The sequence below is a fragment of the Pagrus pagrus genome (assembly GCF_965226575.1).
Source record: "Pagrus pagrus genome assembly, chromosome: 19".
In the NCBI taxonomy this organism is placed as follows: Eukaryota; Metazoa; Chordata; class Actinopteri; order Spariformes; family Sparidae; genus Pagrus; species Pagrus pagrus.
Genome location: NC_140203.1, coordinates 21,490,381 through 21,513,737, shown reverse-complemented (window position 1 = coordinate 21,513,737; position 23,357 = coordinate 21,490,381). Strand labels below are relative to the sequence as shown.

Below are 23,357 nucleotides of genomic sequence, written 5' to 3'. Positions count from 1 at the left end.
CATGTAACTTCTGGACTGTTACATGACATGAAAGCTACTTGGTTAGGTTTGAGAAAAGGTCATGCTTCCGTCATGCTCATACTTACAAGTTCAGTCACGTCGCTTATCTCTCTTTAGTTGCGTAATTTACATAAACTACCTCACTTACATACCTTAAAAACAAGTCAGCCTTGACAGTTAGTCACACATGGGACTCAGAACCTGGTCTTCTGGGGAAAAGTCCAGTGTATGACGCATCCAACCAACCGAACTACCAACTGACTTGGACTTTTCTGGCTATTTGTACTAAAACATTACAGGAACATCTCCACAAATAACACTACAGTGCTTACTACAGCGTCAATCTTAGAAGCATAGGGTCACTGACCAGGTTGCCGTATTTGAAATGTTGAGAGTGAGACAATGGACAGAGAAAGTCATGTATGAATCTGTCATTAAATGTTAAAATTTCCTTAATTTTACATATTTTAAAGGGTAAGGCCACCAATTTTACACATTAAAGTGTGTTTACAGGTCTTTGTGAATATTACTGCATATGTTAAAAAAGTAGTGCAATGCCTTTTGTGGCTCCAGAGGAAGCTGCATGTAATCTGATGAACTGCCTTCAGTGATGTCACTCAGTGGCAGTTGGATCATGGGTAATGTAGGCACCAGGTTTTGAAAAGGAAGAAAAAATGTGTGGAATAAAAAGTGGATCTGCTGCTTTTGCTGTCTCTGCTGTCCATAACGAATCCAACAGTGCTATAGCGGTACAATGCAAGACCAGTGGACTGCTTTTCCATTTATCAGAGAACATGCCGCTTCCTCTGCGGCAACAAAAGCCTTCATTCTACTTTTTCAACAGTGGTAGTATTTCCCACTTCCAATTCCTCTTCCTTTTTTATTGTCTGTGAAGCCCTTTCTATGTTTTGTAGTTTCTCATTCTCACTCTGTCATGTGACTTGTTGTAGGAATCAAGGCCAAAGTGGGCAGTAATCCATTTATCAAGTGTCCGTCCGAGTTCCCCCTCATCCTGTGGCACCCATACGCCCGCCACCACTACTTCTGTGTGATGACAGAGAAGGAGCAGAAGAAGTGGCACGCCGTGCTGCAGGACTGCGTCAGACACTGTGACAACGGTATGGAAACGTGCACACAGTGACCTCACTACAGCTTAAGACGAAGTGAACCCTCTCTTTTCTCTCTGTGCTCCACCCTGGACAATTAGTGCCTTCACAGCTATTGTTGACGCTTCAGAGGAGGGTGTGTGAGAGTGTGTGTCACAGCGTGAAGCCTTCACATGCCACCTGAGTGAGCTGTGAATGTGAGATGCTGCAGGAATGATGTGTATTTGTTGCGTCTTTTTGCTGTCTTGGTTACAGTTACAGTGACATGTTTTTGTCATCGGATCAGAGCTACCTGTGTTGAAAAATGTACAGCTCAGACTGTTTCACTCAGACAGTGGGCGGGAACTTTGTTTACTCAGCTGAAGAGAGAATCAGGCTTATATGTAAGATAGTGTTTCTAACATCAGATGATACGTCAGAGAGTGAGACAGGAAGTTGGCGAACGTGAAGAAAGCTTTACGACGTTACCTCGTCGTGAACATTTCTGCCTGAGTCACGTAGATAGATTTTCATGGCAATGGTTGTTGTTCAGCAATAAAGACAACAACTCCCATGATCCTGCTCTTCTTACGCCTTTTGTTTTAATTTAGAGACCCCTAGTGGCAGAAATGACATAGTGTGCCTTTAAGTAGTTAATCAAATAGAAATGTTTGTGGCATCTTAAGCGTCAGGCTTTACCTGTCACTTGAGGAACTTCAGGTGTTTGAAATGTTGGTCAGACAAACGATCATTGAGAAGATCTCACATTGGCCTCAGGTAATTATTAATAATAGAAATAATTAATTAAACCAATAATAGACAGATTAATCAGTTTTGAAGCTAATCATTGATCAGATGCTCTTCAATTTCCCAGAAGGCTTTTATTGTCAAACATTTAAAAATCATCTTCATGTCAAAAAAGAACTCCAAAGTAGACTCTACCTTGGCCACTGAGGCATTACCGGCCTCCGGCTTCATCCAGGCTAGAAAAAAAAACCTTTAGAATTTAGAACCGTGACAAACTATGTCTAAAGAATTCCTAAAGATCAGGCTTGTTACATTATAAAATAATGTGTTCATCAAAAGTTTGAGGAATGTCGTGGTAATGACTCTCTGAGTTTTTCTCCCTGCCTTTATTTGTTTGCCACCATTATTCGAGTGCTACCTTTTGTTTGTGAGTTGACGTTGTATTCTGGAGGATATTGCGGTGTGTTTTGTATTTGGTTGCACATTAGAGGATGTTTGTTTAATTAGGGTGGAGACAACTCTTGATCTGGTATTAAATGTGTCTTCGTGTCCTGGCATGACTCATGTGTCATTGTGTTGAGACACAGAAGGCAGAAACATGCCAGAGGATGTGCAACATAGTGTAGTCCATTTTTCTGTCGTGTTGTCATATTAGACTGTACGTCGCAGTTTGGCTTCTGTGTGGCAGCGTCTAAAGTGGCTTGTTGGCTGCAAATTACACACCCAGTTTAATTAGCAGGTATATATAAATGTTAATTCTGCAGTACAGTGCCGGGAGTTTATTCGCTGCCTTCGTTTGAGGCACGTCAGAGAATTTTTTTGCGGTGACGCGCGCCGCATGCAAGCACGTGTATGTGAGTGTGTGATCCTACATTCAGTGAGCTTTATTTAGAGTTGAGACACAGTGGATGAGAATGAGTGGGAGCCTTGGGAAAGTTGAGATAAAAATACAAAACTACAGAGAATCAGTGATAAACAAACGGCAGCTGCAGTGAGCGAGACTGGGCTTGTTTGGTTTCTGCTGGCTGTGAGGACAGGTGGTGTTGACAAGAGATTGTTGCTCAAGCGTAGACTATTTGTAAGGGTTCTCATACAGATTATGAGTTTATGACCATATCTACATATTTATATCTATATATTTATTTAGAAAAAACATACACTGTGTTCATTTTAAAGTCTTCGATTGAAAAATACATATAAGTAGGGCTGCAGCTAATGATTCATTTCTTGATTATTTTGCTAATTATTTTCAAGATGAATCGTTCAATCTATAAAATGTCAAAAAATGTCGAAAATTATCAACCCAATTTCCTAGAGCCCAAGGGACGTATTTAAAGTGCTTCTTTTGTCCAACCAACACAATTTTAAAAAATACTAAGTCAAAAGGTTCACGTTACATGCAATACTTAAAGTGTAATCTTATCGGCCTGTCATATCTTCAGAAATGATCAATTATTTAATTTTAAAGCACTAGAACCAATACTGATGATGTACCGATATTATCATGCATCCCCACTGAATGTTAACTTAATACTGACTAAAAAATGTTGGTGAGTTGCCAAGCATTTTCCAAGGACACTCATACACATGTAGTTTTACATTCAAAACAATGCTGTATTATCAGCAATACCACCGTTCTCATACCGTGTATCAAGTGAAACAACACCCAGACACTATCTCACCGGGCTGATAACATTGCTCAGCCTTGTTTTGCACTTAGCCAACGATCATGCCAACCGACTGTGTTGCATGAATTCAAAGCATTCTGCCTAGAAACACATGACAGTGCTTGCAGCTGTCTGTCATCAGTATTACTTTGAAAACATCCACTGGAAGCCCAAAAGTTAGAGGAGCCAAAAGTGGTCTTCATTTCTTCAGTTTAGCAAAGTTCAGTGTCAAAACTAGCTAATGGCCAAATGACTCAGAAGCCAAACACCAACTGCAGTGCACACATTTTTTTAAAAATGTCAAACAAAATGAGCCTCTGTCTGAATCCAGCCAAGTTCCCCCTTTACTTCCCAGCACTACCTGTTTGGGCATGCTCAGTCTCTGCCATACATTCCAGCTGTGAGGCTGGGCTCCAGGGATATGTTGTAAGGAGCACAGTGTGTTGCTGTTTTACTGTCGCCATGGCTGGTGTCAGTGTGGATTGGCAGTCGTGTTTTTGGCCTGTGTTGACACGCCCAGTCTCACCTCTGTCATGTTAGTGTTTGGAGGAAAACCAGAGCAGGTAAAAGACTTTTCCTGGGAGTGATAAATGGTTTATAGCCTGACCCCTGGCCTCTCTGCAGTTCCTCATACACATACATTTACACACATGTACATGCCAGCATTTATGATGGGCCAGATTTAAAAACGTTGGAATTACTTTTTACTGGTGCCAAGCAGGTTATGTTTCTGTCCCTGTTTGTTGGTTGGTTAGTAATTTGGTTGGTTGGTTAGTTGGTCTGTTGGTTGGTTGGCTGCTTGGTTGGTTTTGTGGTTGGTTGGTCAATCGGTTTGTTGGTAGGTCAGTTGGTTGGTTGAGCGGTTGGTTGGTCCATGGGTTCATTGGTAGGTCAGGTTGGTTGAGTCGTCGGTTAGTTGGTTGGTCGGTTGGTTGGTTAGTTTGTTGGTTGGTCGGTCAGTTTGTCAGCTGGTTGGTTAGTTAGTCAGTTGGTTGGTACATTGGTTGGTCAGTTGGTTGGTTGGTTGACTGTACGGATTTCTACAAAACTTTAATTTCTCTCAGAATAATGCATGGATATTGATAGGCCTATTTAGGGGGCTGGTATCTACGACATGCAGATCTGAATAAAAATCCAGATCTAGCAGATTTAAATACGTTATATTTTATATTAGATTATGCTTGATTAAATTGAAGGGGACTGTTGGGCCTTGGCGGAGGTATGCGCTCTACTGAGTGCCATTCTAGTTTTGAAATGTTAAATCATTTCTTGCAATTCTATCTGGATGTTGAAGCTACGTGGTACTTTGCACACGTTGTCAGTTAGTCATAGTGCAGGAAATGCTGCAGTACCCAGGAAGAATGAACCGCTAGCAGCACAGAAGCTTCATGCAAAACAGTCCCTCAGCTGCACACTGACTCTATTCAGCTGGCTTTGATAACTTAAAACCACAAGTTAAATGTTCATGCTGACACACTGAAGACCTATTTGAATCCACTAAAGCTCTTGTTGTTTTATCCTCCATCGGTCTGCAATAAAACAATCAGCTGCCGCTTTGCATCGCCTTAACAGGATGATTTGCAAAGCGCCCCGTTAACAGGCGACCTCATCGCACTATCCTGCACAACACAAAGCGGCAGCCTGTCTGACTGGTCAACGTGTCAGTCTGAATGTTTGCACCGCAGAGTCAAGCGTTAAAAGACAAATAGCCAAACTCTCAGTGGTAACTATGACAGGTAAAGATTAAACCGGGTTAAGTACAGTAGTTAAGGTTGAATGATAGAAATTAAGATCTGACTGCTGTCGCTGGTTGACCTCTGTAAAGCTCTGCAGACCAGAGTGGAGTCACCGTGTCCCTTCACCTCTGTAATCAGCCTAGTGAGTCAACTGTTGTAATGACTGAAATGGGACCCAGTTGCCCAAACTGAAATTTTCCATAAAGCTTCAGGCCACTCAGAAAGTCTCTTGTGACATAACAGCATCACCATAAAAGTTACCAGAAATATTTTTTTGAAGCAAAATTGGTAAACTAGGTCCAGCATCTAAAATGTGAGGATTTGGTTTTATATCACTGATCTTTTATTTTGGTTAGGGGTGGGCGATTTGGCCGTCGGAATATGATCGCCATATTGTTATGCACTGTGAAAACAGAGGAAATCAAACTATAAAACAAGGCAGTACTGATCAAATATGAACCACCATCCTGTTCATTATCTATTTCTCACTTAATTTGTATTAAGAAACATATTTAAGCGTACTGTGTAGATGTAATACCATATTGTTTGTTACCAGCTGGCCTGATTCCTGTTTCAAACACGAGCCAAAGCCAAGAACAGCCCCCCTCACAGTACGTCACCCATCAGCGGGAGTGTTCATCGGTCTGGTGCAGTGCAGTGCATTCTGGTTGTTGTAGGTTTTCTACTTTTTTTAGCAAATCATCTGCCATACCACTACTTACGTTGCATTATCTACAATAAGAAGACCCTGGTGAAATTATTTGTCTAATCAGTTTAGCCATCTAATTAGCTAAATCTCTATTGGTTTGTTCACCTATCATTGGATGTGCTTACAAAAGTAAGTGGAACTGGAAAATTGCAATTACAAAAAATCACCTGAAAAAATGACGGTGGCTGTCTTCAAGATCGATCACAAGCTAAAATAGTCAGATCGCCCACCCGCATCATTTTTGGCTCTCAAAAAATAACATTTTTCATAGTTTTTTTTACGATTCATCAAGAGGGTCATCGATAATAAAACTGATCATTAGTTTCAGCCCTTGCAGCAGGCAGCTGCACCCAGGGTGATAGTGCATCACATTAGTAGTCCAAGAGCTGCTGCTGGGCCACGAGTGGACTATCAATCACAGCCAGCTCTCCTCCCCCGCAGCCTTTAAAACCAGTCAGCAGCCCTGTGCTCTGATCAGACCTCAGACGGATTCGGATCAGCAGGAGCAGACCTGCAATGGGCACATTCAAAGGCTGATAAAAGAACATTTTAACTTAGCAGAGCAGATTGCTTCGCAGCGTGATGTATGATTAAGAATTCTGACATTTATATACTCTAAGTTACCAGACAATACAGAGAATATAGTAATATACAAAATAGTGCTCAGTATTCTCTCACTTTAATGGTAAAATTGCATGTGTTTGTGATGTCTGTGGCTGATGGTATGTTTCAATGAGTGTTTATTGTACTGTGGGTTTGGCTGCTTCCATAGGGCTGCACCATGTGTAGGGGAAATCCTACTCATGCATGTCAGTGGGAGCAGCAGAGTGAGGGTTTGAAGCAAGTGTTTAAAACCTGCTACAGCAGGAAGGCAGGTGGCCCCAAGTCTAGCCTGACAGTATTTGACATCCAAATTCTTAATGGGTTTTTAGAAATATCAAATATATTTAACTCAAGAGAAACACACACACACACACACACACACACACACACACAGATGCGAAGGCCTGGGAACTCATCCACGGCTGCTGCCAACCAGAGTGTGGCGAGCAAAGGCAGGGAGGGAAATGCCTCAAATAAAGAGACCGTGGTAAGTGCTGCCACATGTTCTATTTATACACAGCACACACACACACACACACACATACACACATGCAGTGCAGAGAAACTGTAATCTGTCCCTTCATCTGGTATGGTTCAGACACATGGAGAATGTGTAGTGGTTCACAGGCCTGGCAGGTTGTCAAAAAGTATTTTCCTTTTTCTGTTGGCACCAAGAGGAAGTTTCCTTGGTGAGCAACGAGCTGAGAATGTAGAGGAATTTACTTTTAGCCGTTTCAGACTGGTATTCTGGCCATAGATTGACTGATTTATTTGATCACATCTACTATTTAAGTTTTAAAAAAATGTACACACAATAAATCAGAAAACCACCAGTACTGAATGTTGCAGCCCTATGGCTCCCAGACGAGAACCCGGCCACAAGTAACGTGATTATGAAAAAATTGAAACAATCCTGCTCTAACATTTTGAACTACGATTCCCATGATCTAGGGGCTTTTGGGAGATGTAAACAGGACGTATAATGTTGCCATGGAAACCAGTGAGTTAGCTGCGGACTACAATTTGAGCCCTACTTTTTTTTTAGCTTATATTTGTTTAGATTTTTCAAATTGGCACTTTTAAAAATATGATGAATTAGCTGTTCTTATTTTGGAAAAGTACCCATGGATATATGGACAGTTATCACTGAATTACTTTGATAAAAACGGGATGATTCTGTGGTAAAAAGGGCCTCTTTTTTTATGAAAGACAATAGTCTTTGGGGACATTTATTTGAAATGTAGAGATTCAATTGGATATAATGATTTCCTTGGAAAGTGTGAGTCACTCTGAATGTAGAAATATGTGTTTGTCTATGTGTGTTTTGACTTAGTTATGACTCAAAGAAGAAGGAGGACATGGTTTGACTGTAATTCACCTCATGCAGTATCTTTGACTCTTGAAATCCTCTGTACTAATGTGTGTGTGTGTTAGGGATTTTTAAAGTCGCACTTTCATTGCGCAAATATTTGAGCTTTCATAATGGTATGTTTGGGGCAGGTTAGCGTGAGCGAGACACTAAGCAGTAGAGCTTTCTGCTTCTCTTCCCACCTCAGCTCCACACACGATCTGCCCCTTTGCCCAAATTTGAATTGGCAATTTTGGGTTGAGCGAGTACTCAGCTGAGACAAGAATCCAGAACCGATAATGTACTTTTCATCTGACTAAAATGTGTCATACCTGATGAAGGAAATTCCTCGCTGGGTAGCCGACTGAACAAAAACAATGATCTGAGGCTGTTTGGCAGCTTTCTACCTTCTGATCAATCCATATAAACTTCAGGCTTAAACTAACAACTCCCGCCTGCAGGTAATTTAATTGTTTGAATAAATACAGATAATGATGTACTGTGCTCCCTATCAGCTATGCTTTTTTTTAACCATGCAAATGTGCTGCATATTACCTAGCAGTGGGGGCTGGAAAGCCTGATCAGAAGTGAACAGGGTGGCAGGTATGATGTTGAATAACAAACAACAGCAAGTTGTGTGTCTGAAGCTTCTTGTTGAGGGTGTGTTGTGTTGAGCTCAACTAGGAACTAGTAAATATCAGGTTGTGTCACATAATAAACACCTGTGCATGCTGCTTATGCAACAATCACTCATGCAGAGAAAGTAAAAATACAATGTGAAGCCATCCAAATAAATTATAATCATGGGGAACTGGTTGGTTTACTGCTTGGTCATGAACTCTTCAAAAGGCCATGTGGCTGTTGTTGACATGCACATCATCAGTTTTGGTCCTGGACTGTCTGGTATTAGGACAGTAGACCATAAGCCAGCCTGCTGCTGTGTCCCTCGGACACTTTGCTCACTGTGTTTGGCCTTCAAGTGATGGTTGGTCGCTTGCCAACAAGGCAGATGTCTGTGCCCTTATTTTCCCACTGCGCCTCTAACCTTAGTGTCCAGTGAATTCTCATGAACACTTGTGCCAATACAAGCTAACACAGCGACCCCGAGCCTGTCAGCGAAGAGTTAGTGGACCAGGAGCAGAGACGACTTCCTGTCTGGCTCTGCCTCTCCCCCCTCCTCACTCCTTGGTCACTTCCTGTCTTTGTCAGCCTCCTCTGAGTCACAGACTTACAGCCACAGACAAAACAACCTTGCAATAAAGACACACACTTGCACATTGATGCTTGTGCCCAATGGACTTCACATAAAACAGAATTTTTGCTCAGGCATGCTGGGTAAACCAAACATTCATCCATTATGCAGTGCAGGAAACGTCTGCATTCTTGTCTCTCATGTGTTGGCACCTCCGGAGGAATCGGCCTCACAAGAAAGAAAGAGTGGAATGAAATGTCCAGAACAGACTCCTGCAACAGTTGCATGGGTTGTTTTTGGGCTTAGAAAATCAGTATCATCGTAGTATATCCACTTTGACTTGAGTAAATGTTCTGAATATTTCTTTCACAATGGGAAATGGACAGTGGAAAGTGGAAAAAGTACAGCTTACTATGGCCCTGGCACTAACAAGCATCTTGGGTGATCCAAAGTGGACAGCTCTAAGTACATCAGGTCACAGCTGGCAGGAGAATGCATCTCCACATGTGTCTCGATCAGATTTCACTTCCCTATATACAAATAAACTATACTGTTTCAGTTGCAAAAAAAACCCATCAAACTGTTGTTGTGGTATGCCCTTATCTTTTTAAGATAGATAGATCTTTACAAATCCAGATGTGAGTGTCTGACAATGGCATTACGGGCATTTCTAAAAAACAAACAACAACAACATGTAAATCAATAATCGAATCTTGAACTTAATATGGAAGGTCAAACTGAATTGTGGATTTGTAGAAATGTGACATCACTATGAAAAAGTGAACTTCCGCTTATGTAGAGGACGTCAGTTGAGAAGGCGGTCCTTCAGTGTGGCCCGGGACACATTTGGCGTACACACTGCTAAAACAATGTGGCCATATCCGCCATTTGCAGATCTACTCCGAATGTGGTCTGAACAGTCAGATCTCAATGTGTCTTGGGTGCATTCACTCCTGTATTTAGAGATCGTTGTCGCCTGTTAATACCAGATGTACACTGGGCCTTATGTGTGTTAATGTTAGCCCCAGCAAAGTGCTGAAGAAGGGAAACTTTTTCTCGAGGTATTGTTGCTGTTGTTGAAGTTGTGCTACTGTATATTATTGACCATTATACATGACCATGATAAACAACATCTCAATAAGGGCTGGGTTGAAAACAGCAAACTTTTCCTTTAATTAGACATTTGTGCCTCAGAAGGGCCGACTCACAGAAGGGCCCATCACTTTTATTTAAAGAAGGAGCTACTCTGAAGGACAGACTGCTAATTATAGGGATGTTTTATTCCATTCACCTGTTTATACTCCTTTGTGAGGGATGTATGACTTTCAGCACTCACGTGTCGCCCAGTGCTGTGGCCGTGAGAGAGAGCGAGGGAGAGCCAGTGATGTATTTTCATCACTTAAACAAAACCACATGATAGGAACCAACTTCCTGAAAACAAATGCATGTTGCCGAGTGCTTTGAGAGCCGCCTCTATTGTCCTGTCGGCTGGGAGGGGCAGTAACCATAGCAACCATATGAGATCTGTCCTCTAACAAGCCAACTTCTTCCTGTTTTCAGGGATGACACAGCTGTGTGCGACAGAGTGTGCACGTGTTGTCATGCACCCCAGCGACTGTTGTGGAATAAAAATGATACTTTCAGTCCGTCTCGCAGAAGTGACTCAGATGTTATGGAAACTGTCGTTAAAGCCAGTGAAATGTCCACACGTTTGTTCATCCCACGCCATCTAAACATCCATTGAGTCAAGTACTCTGAGACCTTACATCAATAAAAAGAAGTCATGCAATCCAAAATAAGCATCCCTCTACTAGCTTCTTGTTACTAAAATCAACCAACGGGGGTCTTGTTTCTCTAATGTCACCAAGCATGTGCTCTTTTCTGCCCCAAACAGGTCTGCCAGAGGACTGCACTGTTCAGACCCCAGCCTTCACTGATGCCGTGAGACTTCACAGACAGGCCAAAGCACACCACGGGACCTGGGCCATGATGTGCGGAAAGCCCCCACAGGTCAGGATCTCAGATTAAGTACAATGTAGCTGTGTCCTCAAGTTGTGGGTTAGTTCATGCAGGACAGGGAAGTAATTCTGCGGTAACTGGTTTCCTGACGTTTTAAAATAAAAGTTTTAAAATTTATAAAGTGTGGACGGAGTTTTCCATTTCTGAAAAGTGAAACAAATTGTGGAAGTTAAACCTACATTTTTTTCCTAATGGCCAGCAGGGGGCGACTCTACTGGTTTCAAAAAGAAGTCAGAATGTATGTAAGCTTATGAGAAAATGACCCTGCTTCGCACTTGATTTATTACCTCAGTTAACACTTGCCTGGCAAGTTTATGGTCTTTATCATTAGTTTCAAGTCTTCTCCAATACAGAATGATGTTCATTTTGTAAATTATGGTTCCATTTCGAGTAAAATAGACGATAAAAGAAGGTACGCTTTAGGGCATTGCTATCATATGATTGACAGGGTTAGGGGTCCATTCTAACCCGCAAGCTCCACCATCTTGTCCAAATATGGTCTCTTCTGGCTCCAAAAAAACAAGTTAGCGACTGCTGTGGTGCTAAACATGAGGCTTCAGAATGAGTTCATGAACCAGTGGGTGACATCACATTGGGTTTTACCTCTCAGGTTCTTGGAAGGAGCCTTTGTGGGCCATATTCTTTACAAGATCCAGCCCCTGATACAACTTATGTTTCCCTCTTGGGAGAAGGAGCGACACTGAGGATATTGTGCCTTAATGTTTGTTGATGGTGACAGTTAAAATGGATCTTCAGGAACAATTTCCAAACAGTCCTTGTGATTACCTCTTCAAAGTCCAGGTCAGGACCATAGTTTAACCCATTGAGTCATCACAATGATGGATGACAGGCAGTGTTTTCAGAGGCTTTTTCTCAATGAATGCAGCTCAGGAAAACACGTCATGAACACACACCCTTTCCTCACACTACAGTACAAGAATGCACCTACACAACACCTTCAAAGAGACTGTCAGCAACACGACCCCACCCCTCAACATACCGGCACTCACAAGGACACACACACTGTTGATTGGGGTCTCCCCTCTGAATGAGTCCCTTTCACTCTCCTGCTCGTGCCTCGTGGTCACTCTGTGTTTTTATGGCAGTCACTTTTTCTTCACTAATCTCGGTGTTTCCTGCCTGTCTCATGTTTTCTCTAAATCCCTGAACACTGCAGTATGTACTCAGCTATGGACATGTTAAAACAAAACAATGACGATTACTGTATATTTATGATAAAGGGGAATCAAATATGATCATATACACACAGTACAGTATATGGTTTTAATGTTGTTGGGAAGTTCTTCTGCTCTCAAGTCGCTGAAGGTTAGAAATCAACTCAGATTACAAATGAACATGTTTTCTCTTTGGCTGCATACTTATGTTGTTAACAGTTAGATATTAATACTAGCATCCTTTGTTTTCTGTATTGAGATAATTGGAAAATATAGTCATTAATCATTATTATTATTAATCCATTTGTGAAGATACTGTCTTGCCATACTGACTTTCAACGCTCAAAGACATTCTAAGAGAATATACAGGCCATACAGAGAGATATTTTTCCAGCATATCTCAGTTTCAGACATTCATGTGGAGTTTAAATGATTGTAAAACAAGCTTTTACATTTAACACATTGCTTTGAGCCAAAATACGTGGGAAAATCATTCATATCTCAACACTAAGACTAATAGTGACTCACGGTAAACTGTTTTATCATAACCACAAGCACCAACTTAATAAAGCCAAAGCAATATACTGTATGATAGCACATAAAGCTAATGCACACCTCATTGAAGCACACAGTCCAGCTCCAGCTACCATAGCTAAGGTCAGCTTAAAGTGTTGTTTGACGTCATGAGGTGATACAAAAAACAGATTCACCGACCAGAAGCAGGAACAAGGCTCAAAAACAATAATTTCTTCCACAAGAGGGTAGCTTGACTATGAAACACTACATTAGCAGTGGTAGAGGTATCACAAAGAGTTTACTGAAGAATATACAGCAGAATAATGGGCCGGACTGGTGCCTGTGACATTGTTGTGTACATGAAGTACATAGTATGTTATGTGTGAATGTAACAGAGTAACTACAGTTGCCTCTGTTTGCGTATTGAGCAGATTCTGCTCGACCATTTTTAGTCTGTTATTTTCAGGCACCATCCTTTTTTGGCTGGACCACAGCAAATAAACAGGACAGTCTGTCCCTGCCTCACTCAGCGAGTGATAAAGTCACACCATTGGTCAGTTTGAGTGTTTGTTTTTCCCATTGCCTGTTGCTCTTTCAAAATGAATAGGCACGAGCCTCAATTACGTCCTTAAAAGGCTTACACAGGAGGGACCGACAGTCTTTAATTAAGTCCGTAGGAGCACATTGACCATTGGTCCAGCCATATACTAGGTTTAGATCTAGTCTGTTGTTTTTTACAATGTTATCTAGCTATCCAGTGCAGATGTTACAACATGGAGATATTGATAAAAACAAAATAAAGGTGTGATATTCTTTTCTTACGAATTTATTTCTATTTATTAACAAAAAAAAGGTTGAAAAGGCTTTTTTGGCCTCACATTTTTCGGGGGTTCCAGATAGATGTGATAGTGACTTTGCACAAAAAACAAACAACAAAAAAGGATTTTTTTTCTTACTTTTTTTTAATAAGTACCTCCACCTTTAGGCAAACAGTACACCTGTTGTTTGTCAGGCGTTTCTGTTCCTCTGCATGAAAAAACCTGCAAACCTATTCTGCTTTTGTCGCAGCCATTCATTACAACAACAACATGTTTCAACAAATATTTAGTTAAGCTTAGTTTAAACCTCACTGAGGTGCTGAGCTTCCTGTGTGTGTGTCAGCTGAGAGGGCAGTGCCACTAAAACCAGCTTTCCTGCCTGTCCAGCTGTGTGTCATCACAACCACCCCACTGTAGCCATGTAACCACAAAGGAAAGAGAGGCTGCCTTTTTAAGGTTTATTTTTGTTTTTCTTTGGGTGGAGATATTGGTTGTTTTTGACTACACCTCTAGGGTAAAAATGTACAGTTGGCATATTTCCATAGTGACCATAACATCCTGTGACTGGTGAAATATGGGACTGACCTCGCAGCTCACAGTATGAACTATTACGTAGCATATACATGGAAATCAATCCAATAGCATCCAGACAGGATCTCTTATTTCTGTTTTATTTTACTTCTGTACACATAAAAATTCATGAATTATAAAAATACATATGAAAAGAGTATAAACACTGTATCCTCTGTGTGGACAGATTCTGGCTAACCTGGTGATGGAGACCCTCCACCCAGAGCTGAGAAACGTGATCGCACCTCGTCTGAAGGGGAAGATGCAGCAGAGGCAGAGGAATTGGATGTTGGTGAGTTCCTGTTCTACCGTAAAGTGAACTGCAGACATGCTGTACAAACACAGGAGAGGCTCAAACAAGTCTAAAACCCATTTTGTGTTTGAACAACTCTCTCCTCCAGATCTCTGATGCAGTGTACAAGCAGGTGTTGGCTCAGACCACTGGTCAGTACGAAGCACTGGTCGAAGCCTGTGAGGTCCAGAGACCTAAGCTGGACGCCAGACTGAGAACGGACATGGACCAGATGATCACGGCTAAAGAGCACGTCAGCAGCAAGATACGAGGTGACCAAAGATATCAGCAGCCGTCTTTTGCAAATGGATCTTCCTGCTTTGACAAATGAATAGGAGATGTTTTATGATGCTTCCATTCAGTTTTAGGAGGCTTTTTTCAGGCACCAGCCATTTCTAATACTTTACAATATCAAAGAGGAATAATACAAACCTTTTCTATAACTGAATAAACAAGCTGCTCTCGGAGGAAAATAAGGTCCCCAGAACACTGTTTGAAGCTAGGAAGGTGGCAGGGTCCGCCAAATATAAACAAAGTAAAAACATTATGAAACTATGTTGTCCTTTAAGGTCACTTTGTTTATTCAGGGTTTTTTTCAGTCATAAAAATGAAGAGAGTTTATTTATTTAGTTTGTTTAGGCATAAAGAAATCAGTCAATGAAGATCTTTCTCTTCTGATTAACATTTCTTCCCCAAAACTACATAGTGCATGTTTAAACATACACATTAATGGTGCAGCTGGTAAAGGTGGAGCTAATTTTATTTACTTTATATACTTTATCTATTGGGTATTTAATGAATTTTCTCCCAGGGATTAATACAGTTATATAATCCACAAACATACATCATTTATTAGTTGGTTATATTTTGTATAATTAATCTAAATCTGCACTGAAACTAAAGCTGTGAATGTGCAGAAGAAAAAGTAGAATATTTCCCTCTGAGACGTGGTGCAGTTTTACACAAATTGTACTTGCAGTCACTTTTCCATTTTTGATGGCATATTAATAAGTGAATCTACTTTAAACTGAACACCACCTCCGTTTACCTACTTACACATGTCCAGCATGCTGTGCAAAATGCCTTGGTTCACTTTGTGCTCGCTGTGCTGTGTAACATGATCTTCCCGACCTCTAGTGCACGCTTCATTGTTTGCCTCACTGAGATGTAGCTGCAGTTTCTTTGGTTGAGGGATTATTGGCACAGTCAAGCTATCAGTCTGGTCACTGAATAACGACACACCACTCAGGTTTCCTGCCAGTTTGTTTGGACATTTGGCACTAACAAGGCCTTTCCCCTGTAACCAAACCTCCCTCAATATCTGACATTTTCCTCATTCTAGTCTCCTAGCAGTTTTCACTTAGTATTTGAGTCTGAGCATCCACCCTTTGAGCCTGTCAGCTTTCTATTCAAAAGCTAACTTGGCACAGGCTGCTCTATTTTTTGCATGTACTGTTTCCCATTGAACTAAAGTGGCTGAACTGCATTCCATTACCTGAAGTGTATGGGCAGTTTCTGACTTTAATTCCACAGGTAAGGCTCAAACTACAAGTCAACTGCACAAAACGATAGAGGTTCACATTACGCAAAGGTATTGCAGGCGTTTAGTGCTGTAAACCTAGCTGTGAATTTTATTTTGAGGGTCTCCTTCAGCACAGGTTACGTTACCAACAGGTGTATCTCAGACGATGAAAGCTGCAGGGCTTCCATTGAAACAGCTCAAGTGTGTTTACTTAAATGTCATTGCAAACATGCCAACCATTTCATCCTGGTATTAAACAATACACTGCACATTGAGAGGACATATTTGCATAGTTCTTATTAACTCAGAGCCATGCCTTTATTTTTCTTCATGCCTTGACTGACTCGTCATCTTTGTTTACAAGCTGCAGGACCTAACTGTAAGTTTTTTGTTTTTTTTTCTTCCGTTCTCCATGTGTCGCTGCTGGTGTGCAGCTCTGGTGTTGCCCAAGGCGGACCAGCTCCTGCGGACCAGCGTCCAGCCCTACATCAGCTCCATCCTGGAGGCCCTGATGGAGCCCACCAGCCGAGGTTTCTCCGAGGTCAGGGACGTTTTCTTCAGGGAGCTGGTGGAGATCAGCAAGAACTCATTCAACGGAGGAGGCAAAGAAAAACTGGGAGACGTGAGTGATCTTTCTGCTGGCTGCAAATCTTTCTGTCTGTACATGAATATCTGTAGTAGCAGAGTAGGGGCACAACTACACCTACTTCCACTGTGCATGGAGAGTCCAGCAACAAGTCTACACAACAACTTTATTGTTTGAACAACACATTTCAACTTGTGGCCTTAATCAGGGTCATCATAGAAGGCATTACAATCAACATTTCTTACCTACCCTTTTTAAGGTAGGTAAGTGTTGCTGGAGTTTTTACCTCTCTGTACATGAATTACTGTTAAGTAATAGTTAGGTGTTAACATGGTTCACAGTAATTTGAGTCATCTCCAGTAACACAAGTCCACAAGAACTGTTTCAGAACCAAAGGTAATATAGAGGGAAAGCAGCTGGGAAGGTGGTGTCATGTCCTTAAAGCTGCATTCATTTGTTTTTGGCCACCAGGGGGCAGAAGAATTCCACAACAAGCTGTCAAACACACAGGCCTACTTTTTATCACCATAAAAAGTTATGGCTTACTTGTTAATTGCTGAAAGTGACAACAGCCGTTTGCTGCTTCAGTAAAGGTGCTGTTAAATCAAAACAATGAGCTAAAAGAGGCCAAAAGTTAGTTGATGTTAATTCTCTGTCGGTAATTCACTGTTAGCTTCTTTCCCATTTCACAGAGTTAAAGTGACTACGAGGAACTTTTAAAGGTATAGTTGGTAATGTTGGAGAGCTAGCAAGATTTGAAAGTAGCACCTCGTCTAAGCTCCATCCCCTTCTCCCCCTCCCGTCAAAGCCCCGCCCCCACAAACCTGAACACGCATCAGACAGTCCGTCAGCAGGGCAGAGGAGAGCCGTTAGCATTGGGCTAATACAAGCTACAAAAGTAGCTAAGTTGGCTAACGTTACATATTTCATGAAAATAACAAATCCCCCCCGAAGCAAAACAAATAATTACCTGTCCAACATAAAGACAGCAACCTCTGCATCACTTCTGGAAGTGCTACTTTAGCTGCATTTTCTCTGCCATCGTTCTCTTGCTAACTGTGCTAACTCTTCTTCTTCTGTTGTTTTATGGCTGTTGGCAAACAACTGTTAGGTGTGCATTACCGCCACCTTCTGACCTGGAGTGTGGATCTCCTGCTAACTCCATATGGAGTGTGCTGAATATATCCGGCAACGGTGACACGTGATGAGTGCGCAGGGAGGAGGGGGGGGGACAGAGGGGGGTGCAGGCAGGACGAGACATGAAGGCATCTGATTGGTTCTTTCAACTCGGACCGAGAGGGAGGGATTGGTCAGAGTTTTTGTGTTGCAATGTATCTACTAAAGTTAGCATGCTAACCAGCTAGCCCTGGCTCCATCTGGTCCAAAGCTCCTTTGGTAGCAGTGTAAAGACCAACATTCCCCCAGTGCTCAGAACTCCCATTCCTTACAGCTAGCTGCACAGCTAACTGAGCTAACTGGCTAATTGCCGCTACAGTTAGCAGCAGTTAGCGGTTACTCTGGTGATATCCTGCCCCCTATTTGTTTTGAGCATGACTTTGACTGGTGGCTGATTGTTACATATTGCACCTTTAATGTCAAAACTGTGATTAATGCTGCTGTAAAGGACCAATGTGAAGGAGTTTGGAGGATCTGTTAGCAGAAAGGGAATATCTGGTAATAATTATGTTTTCATTATTATATAACACATAATCACTGTTTCTATCGTAAACCAGACAAATCAAAAACTGACTCTAAAGAGGACCTTTTCTGAGGGTGAGGGGTGTTCAGTCAGTTGCAATCTGCAAGCTCACTGGTGGATGCCTTTTAATCCTACACACTGGACCTTTAACAGACACTCTGATACTTGCATCAACATGTAACACGAAATTCACCAAGCCCTTTTTTAGCCACATCACTTACCAAGCTGCATTTTTCACATGAAACCGCTCGACAGATCACACAGACAGAAACCTCACTAAGCTGTGTGACAGGAGCAATTACAGTGACTTACCCAGCCTGAACTGTGAAACCCAATGGAGACTTAACTTTAGTTATATAATACAGTTAAGGTGTTAATGCGTGAATTTTAAAGTGTATTGTCTGACTTTTAATTATAACAAAATGATCAGAGTGCATGAAAAGACAGTGTGTGTTTGTGGAGGTCCTGTTAGTGCTGGTCTTTAATTACAAGTCAGGGAGTGTCCTCAGCTGCCCTCCCTGACTGATCCTCAACAATCACCTCAACCTCTTTCTCTCCTACTTGTACCATCTCGATCACCATTACCGTCGTCTGTCTGTCTTCCCCCTCAGCACTTGGACAGGCTGTCCATGCTCGCCTTCCACCCAGTGAAGATGCAGAGCTGCTACGAGAAGGTGGAGCAGCTCAATCTGGAGGGGCTGCAGCAGAGGTTCGACGTCTCGGACCCCTCTGTGTTCGTCAGCAGGGCCCAGATCCTCATGAGGGAGGTAAGCTGCTGCAGCGATGTTCTCTGAAATAACACAAAGAATCAGCATGTACTGAAGGTAGTGTCAGGATGCCTGAAAACACTCCCTAGTTCCTTGTAAGCCACACACACACACACGCACACGCACACGCACACCAGCAACCTGTCCTGCCCATGGTGAAGTCTCTACTTACACCTGCTGGACAAAAGGAGTATGACAATTTGTAAGTTCTGTTTTTGTGCAACTGTATAACTTTATGTATTATTTTACAGCAAATGGACAATGCAGTGTACACTTTCGAGCAGCTGCTGAACCAGTCTTTAGAGGCCAAGGGAGAAAATGAAATGTGCAAGACCATCCAGTGTTGCCAGGACCGGGTCCTCAAGGTAAAATAGGAAAAGTTAAATCAGAGGTGTAGTATACTGTTGTAAACAAACTTTCAGGATCAGTTCACCAAAATTCCCCCAATATATATACATACAGTATATATATTTAATTATTTATTTAATTAGCCATGCAGATGGTAAATAAAGGTTGATCAAATTGAATTTGTGTTATGTTTATTTTTCTTTAAATGGGGACATTCCATAATTAGCCAGTCCTTGCTAAGATGAATGAGACGTCACTCTCTAACCTGATCTGATTAACTTACTCACAAAACAAAAGTAGAATACTGTGTGAGGTCCATTTTGTCATGCAGTGTCTGGATATACTGTATATTTTAATAATCTCCAGAGGGAAGGTGAGGTTTCAGCAAATGCAGGATGAAATGTTGGTAGATGTGAATTTCTCAGTTAAAAATGATTTGCGCTACAAGTAGAGAGGCTATTATGTGTCACTGAGCTGTGCGTGTGTTTCTGGTCATCTCCTCCTCCAGAAATATGATTACGACAGCAGCACGGTGCGGAAGAAGTTCTTCAGAGAGGCTCTGCTGCAGATCATCATCCCATACATGCTGCAGCAGCTCTCGCCATCCTGCTCTCCTGTGAGTATCAAACATGTCTCATATCATTTTTCTTTACACTTTGTCATTTTAGACTCTCTTTCAGTTACATGCAATACAATATATTACATGTCAGTACAGTATTGTGACTTTTCCACCTTTAATTTAAGGGTGACTGTACTGTCCTGTCCTGAATTTTAGCTATATATAAGTAAAAATGTGTGGAAAGAAAAGAGTGTAGAGAAATTCTGAATGTTTGTAGTGGGCCGCTGTTACAGTTCGTTAGATTTTTTTTCAAGGTCAATATCGATAATGATTATTAGTAATCAAGTGGACACGTGCAGTAAAAATAAAAAATCTTATAATAACCAGTGATGGAAATTCACCAAGTACAATTTACTCTAGTGCTGTCCTTCAGTAACATGAGTAGGGCTGCACAGTTAATCTCAAAATAATCAAAATCACAAAATGACTAAGTGCAATATCCAAATCACAAGAACTGCAATTATTATTTTTAAGGTAAAACGTGTCACAAAACAGTGTTTTAGTGAAATGTTGTAGTGCGGCAGAGATGCTCTGGCCTACAAAGCTTGCTCTCCAGATGTAGGTTAATAGTTACTTCTGTTTAAGCCGAATGGCGTTACTTCTTAACAGGAAACCAGTCAGATTTTTTGTGGGCAGGACATTGAGTGAAACCACAGAGTGGTGACTACAGACAGAGAGAGGGTTGCATCAGAGCCAAAGTAGTGCATTTTTAAATTACTTTAAATTAGACAAAGAATCTCCAAATACAAGAATGTCAGAATGTCGAGTCTGATAACAGGCAGGCCAATAATCGGTGCCAAACCAGTTGCCAAAATTCAAAACAGAAAGCACAAGTCCATATTAGCTAATGAAAATGTAATTTGTAATGTTTCTGAATCCTTCAGTTAGCATGCAGCCCTGGTCAGCCGATAGGCTTTACTCTGATTTAACCCTCCCTGACAACATATCTACAGATGCAAACTAACTAAAGGGATCAGAAACATTAAATATCAATGCGTTGTTAACTGATATATACTGACGCCTGGAAGCTTTATGAAGCTCATCTGTGTCCCTTCCTCCTCAGGTGCTGCCTCAGTTCAAAGAGCTGATCTTTGAAGACTTCTCCCGTTTCCTGCTGGTGGAGAACATGTTCGAGGAGGTGGTGCTGCAGTCTGTCTCCAAGGACATAATGATGGGTAAGGCAAAAAAAGTTGTAGTGGCTGTTGGATAATGTGCCTACTTGAAATATCATTGCTAACATTTCTCATTTTCTTTCTCTGTCCAGCTGTGAAGGAGGCAGCCGTCCAGAGGAGACACAACCTGTACAGGGACAGCATCGTTCTGACCAACAGCGATCCCAACCTGCACCTGCTCGGAGACAACCCTTCGGTGGACTGGGCTTCTAAATTTGGTGCTGATGAGCCAGAGAGCACTGTAGATGGTGGCCTTGTTGGCGGCGGAGGGGGTACTGGGAAAAGACGCAAGCAGGTGGTGTCCATGATCCAGCTGGACGGACTGCCTCTGTCCTACGAATCCTGCCTGGAGGTCCCAGGCGTTGAGCTGATCCCTGAGGAGGATGTGGAGATGTTTGAGGTCAAACAGGAGGACCAAGAGGAGGAGGATGAGGAGGAAGAAGACCTGCCTGAGGGTCCCAAATCTCCTGACAGCGTGAATGAAATCAGAGACCTGATAAATCCGGTGGTGGAGATGGCGCTGCCTGTGTCAGAGGAAAACCAGAGCGAGGTGACCAACGGGACCAACGGGACCGAGGTGACCAATGGGACGGAACCGACCACAGGCACCATCACCATGGACGACGGAGTACAAGAGGACGTGACCCATGTCACCACCATGGTGGAGGAAGTCCCCAGGAAATCTCCACGAGACAAGTCATCCCCTCAGTCACTCCTCCAGCAGCTGATGGGAAACAGGAAGCAGGAAGCTGATGAGGCGCATCAGGAGGAAACAGCCATCAAGGACGCCATCGAGGAAATAGAGATAGCGGTACAGGAAGACAACAGTGAACGCATCGCTGAGGTCTCAACGGCAGAATCCGATTATGAGTCGTCACCGAAGCTGCCGCTAGCCACAGACACCGGCTCATATGGCGACAGTGGCTTCCAGTCACCGACCAACGAGGGGCCGGACGAAATCGAGCCTCAGCCAATGACAAACAGACTGAACGGAGAGGACAAAATTATTGACCCGGTGGAAGTGGAGGTGGAAATTTAACTTAGGAAAACAATCGTCTGAACGTTACTCTAAAGCTGGAGAAAACTTTGGAGAGAAATACAGCGTGCGACTCACGTGTCATGGGAGAGATGTGGGACGATATAAGGATTGTATTTAAAGGTTTAATTCAAAGCGTTGCCTTTTCTTCATTATATTGATGTTTGTTTTATTGCACACTTTGAAACCAACTCCTCCATCCGCCCCTCGATTTGTTTGAGACATCTCTTTGGTGATCGGTTCCCTCTCTATGCAGCTTTGTAAATCTCAAAGCAAGTTTTTTTGTATGACACTGAATTCAACATATCTGATTTAAATGAGTAAGGCTCTTTTATTTGTGGGTCCATCTCAAGGATCACATTGTTTTAAGTTTATCATCCACTTTTTTAAACTTACAGAAAAAGAAAGCAACACTAAACAACTCCCAAGTTATTGATGATGTAAATTGTTTGTTTACACCAGAGGATGGGCCTTTATTTTCTCACTATATCTCACATTTATGCAGTCAGACTATATATACAGATTGTGCCTTTAACTTTACTGCAGGTGAATGGATCCCTCTGTAATGCTCACGTCCTCTACCTGGGCAGCAGGGGGTGCTACAATCAACCTTTAGGTGTTGTATGGGGAATTGCTATTTTAAAAGTGCTATTTTTTTTAAATACCGGTATCTATTTTTGTAAAATGTAATTGTTTAAAACATGAAGTTTGTTTACTTTGAATGCTTTTCCTGTATTCGCAAATGGCCTTGATGTTTCAACTCGAGATGTTTTTATTGAAACCTGTCAGGAATTATTTACACCCTCCACTGTGATTTGATAATGTTTTACATTTTTTGACAACAAAACAACCAAAATTCTACATTTTTTTGTCACTCTGGGTGTAGATGACCAAGATCTCTAACTTGTAGGATTTTGATGAACTTGTAATCAGAAGCTCACTTCTTAATTACAAGGTAGATTCCTACTGCTTGTTTTTTTTTGTCTTTTTCACATCAGCCAAGTTTGTCTTTTCGACTTCACTGTAAATACATTGACTCAAACATGACAGCAAGGATCTTTCTTTTTGAAACCAATATATTCTAATTTATTGCAAATTTTACAAACTGGGTGAAATATTTTCTTAAATCTA

The 23,357-nt window shown here is 41.8% G+C and overlaps 1 protein-coding gene across 1 annotated transcript in view; it reads left to right on the top strand.

Moving 5' to 3' along the window:
• niban2a (niban apoptosis regulator 2a) overlaps positions 1-23,273 on the top strand; it is a 34,329-nt gene extending 11,056 nt beyond the window's left edge. The window contains exons 5-14 of the mRNA XM_084382561.1: positions 951-1,118; positions 10,982-11,097; positions 14,373-14,477; positions 14,587-14,749; positions 16,434-16,621; positions 18,896-19,051; positions 19,303-19,416; positions 19,908-20,015; positions 21,082-21,193; positions 21,283-23,273. Of these exons, the coding sequence (XP_084238687.1) occupies positions 951-1,118; positions 10,982-11,097; positions 14,373-14,477; positions 14,587-14,749; positions 16,434-16,621; positions 18,896-19,051; positions 19,303-19,416; positions 19,908-20,015; positions 21,082-21,193; positions 21,283-22,229 (2,177 nt within the window). The 3' untranslated portion in view covers positions 22,230-23,273. The remainder of the gene's footprint in view (positions 1-950; positions 1,119-10,981; positions 11,098-14,372; positions 14,478-14,586; positions 14,750-16,433; positions 16,622-18,895; positions 19,052-19,302; positions 19,417-19,907; positions 20,016-21,081; positions 21,194-21,282) is intronic.
• The last annotated feature ends 84 nt before the right edge of the window (positions 23,274-23,357 follow it).